The 9058-nt window shown below is 49.8% G+C and overlaps 1 protein-coding gene across 1 annotated transcript in view; it reads left to right on the top strand.

Moving 5' to 3' along the window:
* The first annotated feature begins 725 nt into the window (after positions 1-725).
* IRF4 (interferon regulatory factor 4) overlaps positions 726-9058 on the top strand; it is an 18915-nt gene continuing 10582 nt past the window's right edge. Inside the window, exons 1-4 of the mRNA XM_011984600.1 lie at positions 726-831; positions 3833-3863; positions 5193-5332; positions 6033-6181. Of these exons, the coding sequence (XP_011839990.1) occupies positions 726-831; positions 3833-3863; positions 5193-5332; positions 6033-6181 (426 nt within the window). The remainder of the gene's footprint in view (positions 832-3832; positions 3864-5192; positions 5333-6032; positions 6182-9058) is intronic.

Consider the following 9058-nt stretch of genomic DNA (forward strand, 5'->3'; position numbering starts at 1 on the left):
AAACACTGACAATAGCATCCACCTTTCCGGAATGCTAGCACGTTCTGGGCAATGCTCAGACTGTCCTGTGAGTTGAATGCCCCTGGCAGGATGCACGTCCACTCCCGCAGGGCCATGGTGCCTCCCTTGTCTCACTTCTCTGCTTTGACCCTTCCCAGAACTCTGAAGGTTTGAGATGAAATGACTGAGCCACACCTAGTGCATGAACAAGCACCAGGGCCTCTCTGCAATGGCTGCTTCAAGGGCCACAGAATAAGCATTGCGTGGTGCCCCCAGGTATTCCTTCTTTTGCTCATTGGTCCACCCTGAGAAGCCTCAGGGAGGCAGGACCCTCCTGTAAGGCAGCAGGAGAGGGTGGAGGGGCAGCCGACAGGTGCATCTCACGCCTCCATGTTCTCCATGGGGAGGGAAGTGGGCTAAGAGGCGAGTGGGGCAGAGGCCTAGGCCAATGTGAAGGGTTGGGAGTAAGTGGGGAGAAGACTGGAGGGGGTGAATCCAGGAGTCAGCTGAGGCTGCACTGTGCAAACACAAGCCTGGTTACGTCTGTGTAGCTTAGCTTCCCCAGCCCACCTGAGCCAGACGGGTCTGCCCGTGCTCCCCGCTTCTATTGACATCCAGCAACTCCAAATGACCTCTCCCATGTCGATGTGCTCATCTCCGAAGCCAAATCTTACAGCCTGCCTCTCTTCCCCACCAGGCTATAGCGGGAAATCATTGAGGAAACCATGGGTGAATATATCGCACGGCCTCTCGTGTCTGAGAGGAGGCTTCACAGCCAGCAGGCTGCCGCTGGTGGGCAGGTGCGCATGGAGGTTCTGCGCCTCCTGTGCGGTGAGTGGGAAGGGCAAGGAGAGCTTGTCAGTGGAGTGGGCCAGGCTGTCACATCAGATGGGCCAGGCCTCACATCGCTCCCTGTGTCCTAAGAAACGTCTGGACTTGAGTGCGTGGGTTTGTGGTACTGCAATGCCGCAGTGCCTTGGGGAGCCCCCAGGCAAGCCCAGAAAGTTCTAGGAGGCCACAGCCCTTCGAAGACTCAAGTTCAAGGGTTCAAAGCGGGGATTCCACGTCACACTTGTGAAGGTGCCCACCCCAACAGAATCTGTGGCTTTGCAGGACACGTCGGGGGCAGACCTCTCAGGCCTTGTCGCAGTGGCACTGCCCTCCCACTTGGCCTGGGTAGCCGCTCACACTTCTGAAACAGGAAACATCAGCTGCATTCCCGAGTGGGAGCCTCAGAGCATTAGCAAGAAGATAATGTTGCAACTTTTTAAAGCTAAATATATGTGGAGGGAAGCTGAAAGAGGACTTTTGACGAGTCACCTAATGTTGATGTTGAAATTAACTTAATGACCCTCTGGCTAAAATCTGTTCTCGCTTGGGAAGCACCTGAACCCTCGTTCTCCCGCCGCTGCTCTGACCCCTGGAAAGCAAGGAGCAAAGGCACACTCAGCGGCTCCCGCTCCAAAATGCCCTCCCGAGTCCTCCCAAGCAGCCAGAGGACGACTCCACACCCAGAACCCAGAGGAGCCTGGGACCCAGGCCTCAGGTTCCTGGCCCATTTGTCATTGCCCAGCGTCCTCCTGCCAGGAAGGAGCCAACCTTATCTCCCATCCTGCCCTGCCTAGAGAAGCCCAGTTCTGCCATCAACGTTCTGCTCAGATGTCACTGCATGTTACATCTTCCTCACACACTCCCACCAGCCTTACCGCATCGTGCTTGGTTTGCTGAGCGACGTGTGGGTCTTTCCTTCCCAACCCTTCTCTCCCTCAGAGGTGCAACGACTTCATATTGAGGCTGTCCATTCCCCCACTCCTGACCCATCCACCAAGCCTGGGAGGCACGGGCTTAATGCATCACAGTTAAAAGAAATGAATGGTTGACTTGCACAGAGAAGACACTGCGTCCCAGGAGATGTGCCCTGAGCAAGATCCCCGCAGCACATGTTGGGAGGCTGTGCCCAGGTAGCACTTAGGAAAGAAGGATGTATGCCCTGGGCTGCTGGGAGCACTGTGGGAACTCTGGGACCCCCCTCCTCCTCAGAGCTGTGCTACCCTGATTTGGAAACAAGACAGAGGCTTCTCTCCGGGAAGAAAACATGTCCCCTTTCCACCCAGGATCCACCTGGCTGGGGAATCGGCCTAGCTGGGGACCAGGTGGGCATGCTAAGGAGGAACGGGGCTGTGTCTGAAGGAAAGATGCCAGCAGGATGCAGGAGAGCACTCATGGTCCTGGGGTCTGGGAGTGCTGGGCCAAGGAGGTGTGGGGAGCACAGATTCATACAAGAGAGACCAGTTCAGTCTGTGGCCATGCTCCTGGGACACAGCCCTGAGCACCCAGCAAGGCCCCAGGAGATGCTGAAACACACGGCTGGGACGACTCCCAGGAACGTGAGACAGCACTGACTACAGGACGCCAGGCAGAAGTGCAGCCAGGGCGTGCTGTGGGAGAAGGGCTGGGAGGATGGAGCTCGCACACTGTGTCAGAAACCTTCACATAGCACTTGTCCTCAGTAGGAGCCAAGGTGGGGGTGAGGAGTGGCCCACTTACCAAAACTCTCAGAGACCCCTTGGGGAATTTGTGCTTCTCGTTTCTGCAAATCTGGGCTCTGCAAGGTTCCAGGAGACACAGCAAGGGTGCACTGGACTCTAAGCTATGGGAGGCCTCTGGGAGGCTCCTTGGGTGGAGTTTAGCAGCAAGAAGGCTCATGTTGACCCTGGTCATCAAGAGGTGTGGAGCTGCTGCTATACAATGGGGCAGGACCCCGGCAACCCATCCAGGCACCTCTTGGCTCTCCCTGTGTGTACTGATGGGAAATGGTACGTGGAGATGCAGCACCCCTGGACCAGGAGGGGCATGGTGACCAGTTCAAAGCCCTCAAGGATGAAGGCTTGGGTCTGGCCACTGAGCTGCTGAGGAAAGGTCAGAGTGGGAGGCACTGGAGTCTTCACTGGGCTTCCGGCTGCAGTGGCTGAGGTTGGAATTTGTGCCACGAGCTTTCCTCTTCTAAGTTTTCTCCAGAATAAGGTTGCTTTTTGAATTTCAGATAAACAACAAGTGGTTTCTTTAGTGTAAGTACATCCCAAATACTGCATGGAATACCCCTATACTAAAACAAGTTATGCAACGTTTATCAGAAATTCCAATTTAACTGGGAGTTTTGCATTTTTATTTGCTGAAACGGGCAACCGTCCTCCAGGGATGGAGGCCCACTGGAACCAGGAGGAGCTGCCCTCAGGAGCTATGGGAGAAAATGGGTCACAGCAGAACGAGTTGTAGACTTGGGTGGACGTTGCTGGGCACTGTTTGGATTCCCACTTGGGAGTGAGAGGTTCATTCCCTCGGGCACTGGGACTCCTCCTGGGAGGTGGTTCTCAGCAGGCAGCCTTCTGTGGCGATTGCACCAGCTGGAGAAAGCCACCGTCCCAGGTCACGTCTCCTCTAGAGGCAGCTGGCACCCAGTGCCAGCTCAGTCAGGGTGTGGGGGCCCGATCCCTTCACTCCATGTTGGAACAGGCTCGTCCTGGCTCCAGAGCTTTCTGCAGCATTGACTGGAGTCCATTTGGCTTGGCGTTGCATCACAGGCACCTCTTGGCCAGTTCTGCTCCCTTCCCCTTGACTTCCAACCAAGCATGCTCCCTAAGAATACACGCTAACCTCCATCTCAGAGTCTGCCACTGTCCTTGTTAAGGGCTGAGGGAGGACTAGGATCATTGTCAACAAAAGCCTGACCCAAGAGGCAAGCCATAGTCATGTTTAGAGCTGATCACTCTGAGCCCCTCACTGCTTCTAGATGTCACGGTTCAAAGGTGATTGACAGTTCTGTGTTTCCCAGTGCCTGCTAGAGAACTAGCTCAGCATGGACGGTGAGACGGCATCTCTCACTCTGCCGGTCTCCCCGGTAAACTTGTTCCTCCTCCTCACTTCTCTATTGAGGTTCTTGGCAATAGGATTCCCCCGTATTCTCAGAGGATAGGTATGTTCCAAAACCCCTAGCAGATGCCTGAAATAGAAGGTAGTACTGAGCCCTTTATAGACTATGCTTTTTTCTGTACGCACATAGCTAGGATAAAGTGTAACTTACAAATTAGGCAGAGTGAGAGATTAGCAACACTAATAATAACATCAGGCAATGATGACCATGCGCTGTAATGAAAGCTGTGGATGTGCTGTCTGTCTAACATCTTCCTGCATGGCACTTGCCCTCTAACGGCCTGATGGCTGCCACACGGCTGACGGGCCAGCAGCATATACAGCAGGGTCTGCTAGACAAAACAGTGATTCACATCCCAGGAGGGATGAAGCAGGACCCTGCGCGATGTCACCACCCTGCAAAGAATGGCATGCAACTTAAAACACGAAGTGTTGATTTCTGGAATTTTCCATTTCACATTTTCGGACTGAGGCTGCCCTCAGGTAACTGAAACGGTGGATATGGGGGACTCCTGTGTCATTCCCAATCCTGGAAACCCTCCGGCAACCCCTGACTCCCCGACCACCCCATCCCCCGCCAAGCACGTTCACTCAGCCCCATACCTGCTTGTCCTTCCCTCCTCTGCCACCCATGCACCTGCCCATCTGAGAGCTCTCTGTCTCACCCTCGAGGCCTCCCAGGCCTCCTGGCCGTTGTTCTCTCTCGGGTGGTACCCACATTATGGCCGGATAATTCCTCCTTTACTGTAGTTCTTACCTTATTACGGGGGAATATGAGCCAAGGCCATGTGACTTACTGCCAGGTAGAAACTAACAGAGCCAGCACATGCTTCTCCCGTACCCTTCTTTCCATCAGGTGGCCAGGAATGTTCCGGATCCCTGTGGCTTTGCCATGGATATCTCATTTGAAAGAGAAGTAACCCCCCAGAATCTCAGGGGTCTCGTTACCACAGCATAATCTAACCTTTCTAGAAGGATACACTCCTCTATCCAGCATGCCCAGAGTCTTATATGTGACAAGTGACGGTATGCTGTTTCACAAAGTTTCGCTGCAAGAGCCGTTGATAAACTTTAGAATAACCCAACATTAGGAGCTGTTACAAATGGGTGGAATTAGACAAAGCCATTTGCCTTTCACCTCTTGCTTCAGTTTTCAGAAAAATGCCCAAAGGTATTGCAAACCATCTGCATTTTCATTGGCTTGGTTAAGGAGTTGGCAGTGTCAGCGGGCCCTGTGTATAGCCACGTCACTGTTTCCGTAGAGAGCATGACACGTCAGAGAGGAGGGAAGTGTTGCCAGGATTCTTCTTAGAAGGCTGGCAAGAAGAGGAGGCGAAAAGGGAAGAGCTGTTTGTAAACAGGGAAAGGCGACGACTTCGCCTCGTATCCTTGACTTCTCATCGTAATCGATTGTAATCGCTTACAATCACAAGCCTCATTTCCTACAAGCCTGCAAGTGGGTTCTATTCTGCATCTAGGAAAAAGCCCTGCTTACTAACTGTGCCCTCAAAGAGATCCCAGGCTGGTCCTGAACACCCTGTGTCCTGGGAATGCTTACTGTCGAAGCTCTGCAAATTTTCTCATTGAAGGCACTCAAGGCATTCTGCAAATTAAATTAGGAAAATGTATACAGCCCTACATGAAAAAATCCAGGTTTATGATCTGTATTGTATTACCAAAGAATTTATCACTTTTCAAAGAACATTCAATTATTTTAAACTGAGTGTGCAGTGAGAGGATTTCTAATATAATCTCATTTCCAGAGTGTTCCATCCCGGCTCCTCTCTGGTATAAATAGCTTAGGAGGTTAGATTTTTTTTTTCCCAGAGGATTAAACATTCGAGAAGAGTGGCTAAGAGGCAGCACCGGCTTTCGCTCATTTCCTAAAGTGAATTTAGCCTTGTGAAGAAGAATAAAGTGAAGGTCAATGGTTAGATCCATGGCTTAAAAAAAATGCAGCTTTCCTTAGTCTGAACTTACCATAACCAAAAAGGCCATGAGGCAGCCATTAATGATCCTAAGTTGCAACAGAAAGAAGAAAACACTTACTGAGGGTTAAACAAGGATTCGGTGGTCACGTGCTGCCAACCTCCACCTCGCAGGGGAGGAGGATGAGGTCAGGGAAGACTTTCTTGCCCACACTGACTTGACCAGCGATGCCAGCGCCAGAGTGAAAAATGCCCCCTCCTATGACAGCCTGCGCTCAGAGGCTGATGCTGAAATAGTCCTGCCAAAGGCAGCCAATCCCTGTGTACAAGCAGAAAAAAACAGTTCCTCAGAGCTGTGTCCTTGGGCCAGCCATCCGGACCTCTCTCAGTCTCTTTCCTTCTCCCTACACTTGGGCTGAATCCCACCTTCCCTGCCTGCCAGGTTTGGTTTGGGGTCCAAATGAGTGAAAGTCGGTGAGATGCCCCTAAGTACTGAGGTGCTTAGTAAGTGACAAAAGCCCCGATTTGCTGAACATGACGACGTGCCAGGCATTGCGCAAAGCATCATTTCACCACCACAATAAACACTGCTGGGAGTCAGGGACACCCCCACCTCCTTGTACACCCAGAAGTAGGACTTTGGTGAAATGGCTGTCCTAAGGCCTCACAGCCTTGAAAACTCAAGCACTTCTTTAATCCCCAACAAGACTATCTTTTGGCCATGCAATGTGTCATGGCCAATAATTAGATTTGCAAACACATACAACCAAAGACGATTAGAGAAGAAATATATTCTATACAAATTACATGAAAATAACACTTTCAGTATTTTCCTGATTTTTTCTGGTAATTAAAAATGATGGCCCTTTATATTTATCCACGGATACAGCTGCATTGTTTTTAACAAATTGTAGCCCCCCCCTTTTAAAGAGTGAATTCATACTAGTGAGAAAATAGTGTTATCCAAGATTTTAAGAATCTATTGTGTGGTGTGGTGTGGTGTGTGTGTGTGTTTGTGTGTGTCGGATGGGTTTTCTAAAATATTTTTCTTGCATGCAAATGTGTAATTTTAAAGATTGGCTTTTAAAATACTGAACTGAGGTAAAGTCAGCTTTTCTTACAGACTCCATGATAAATGTGAAATTGAAAATGGAAATTCTCCATTCAGATTGTGTGCTGACTGCAACCTCAACATACGGATAAGTCACTGAAATAAGTAACTTCCTCAAGGACTATGATGGTCAGCCTTTGTTTTGGGTACACATTTAATGAACTGATTTCCTATTAGTTTCTGCTTTTCAGCAAGTGGTGTCACTTGCTGATAAATATCCAGCCTTTTACTAAGGAACACTGATTTTCTCATCAAGTCTCAGTGTGTGGAGGGGGTGAGTTTGGTGGGGAAGCTTTTCAATTTGAGAAGCTTTGCCATTTTTTGCTTCAATCATGACTAATATATAAAAGTCCTTGGTCAGCATTGCCAGTTGCCACCTGGTCACTGCCTCCCTGAGGGGTAATGAGGCCATCCAGAGTTTTAATGATTAAAATATTTTATTATTTGTATTCACATCATCATTAAGAAAAATAACTTCTAGTGGATCAATATGGCAAATGAGTAAACCAGAAGATGGCGTTGAAGATTAGCAATTACATTTAAAAACAAGGTAGTGGTGTGAAGGCTCAGTTTCACGCAATGACTGTTGTTCTGAACTAAAAGCGGAGGATGTAGATGAGGGAGGGAGGGTATGTTGAAAATGACTAAACCCGGTGCACAGGACACGTGTACCAAAGTGCAAACATTTGCCATTTTTATCCTTAGCGAACTCCTCTCTGGTACGTTTGAACGTTTGAGGGGAAGGTAACCATTGACTAAAATATAATGCAACAAGAAGGCAACGATCTTTGCTTTGTTCACTAATGTGTTCCAAGTGCCTAGGACAGTTCCTGACAAGTAGTAGGTGCTCAAAATATATTTGTCAAATGAACAAATCTGTGAAAGGAAAGGAAGAAAAACAGGTTGTGACCAGAACTTTTTTTGAACAAAACCCTGTTGTTTAGTACATAGACTTTGGTAATGGAAAACTTACTGGGGTGAAATAACAAATGGCATCCTGTTAATTTCTGAGAATGTCTGTTGGTTTTAGGAAAAGCACACCTGTCCATGCCTCACTACCTGTTTTGCTGTCGCCTAAACCTAGTTTCTTCTTTGCTTAGGAGACACTGACCCATCGTATAAGATTAAAACAAAAACTGAGAAATAAGTGAAATCAAAAGCTTTTCAAAAGTTGCAAGTTGACCTACGGTGGTGATGGTCTAAAATCATATAGAAACCAGTGATCTGATGGTTTACCTGAAAATGCGAAGTAAATACACATACTCAGCATCCCAGACCATCTGGTGAAAGCTCAACGGGTGAAAGCTCGGGGGGTTAATTTTGCGATTAAAGACATCTTGGAAAAGGATGTAAAATCGCTGGTCCACTTAAGTATGATTCCTATTTTGGACTATGACTTATTGATTTATTTTGAGACGGAGTCTTGCTCTGCCGCCCCGGGGTAGTGCAGTGGCATCATCTCGGCTCACTGCAACTTCAGCCTCCCGGGTTCAAGCGATTATCGTGGCTCGTCCCCCCAAGCAGCTGGGACCACAGGCTCCCGCCACCGCGCCCGGCTAACTTTTGTATGTTTAGTAGAGATGGGGTTTCACCATGTTGGCCAGGCTGGTCTCGAACTCCTGACCTCAGGCGATCCACCGCCTCGGCGTCCCAAAGTGCTGGGATTACAGGCTTGAGCCCCAGCGCCCGGCCTATTTTGGGCTTTTATACCCCACTAGGAAACCGCTTTCCTCCAGGTTGAGGTTAAAACCACATCATTTTAAGGTGGACTGAAGTCTGGACGTGATTAAGCACTTGGATCCTTGGGGATCTCTCCCCGCCGCCATCTCTTTTATGCTAAGATAATTAAAACTCTGGGGCCGGGGCACTGTCTGAGTCACTTCGATTCGCCAGCCTAATAGATGCGAAGGGATGGAAGCGTGGCAGGCGCGCAGACAGAGTTTGAATCAGGCTTGATCGCTCGCGGGAGGCATTTCCTATTTCTTCTTAGCGAGTGCGACGTTCTCCCAGCGCCGCGGAGGGGCAGGTTCTCGGTGCGGCCTCGCCAGGCGCCCCCGCAGCCTCCACTCCAGCTCCACGTGGACCCTTC

This window comes from Mandrillus leucophaeus, unplaced genomic scaffold (genome assembly GCF_000951045.1).
Source record: "Mandrillus leucophaeus isolate KB7577 unplaced genomic scaffold, Mleu.le_1.0 Scaffold27, whole genome shotgun sequence".
NCBI lineage: Eukaryota > Metazoa > Chordata > Mammalia > Primates > Cercopithecidae > Mandrillus > Mandrillus leucophaeus.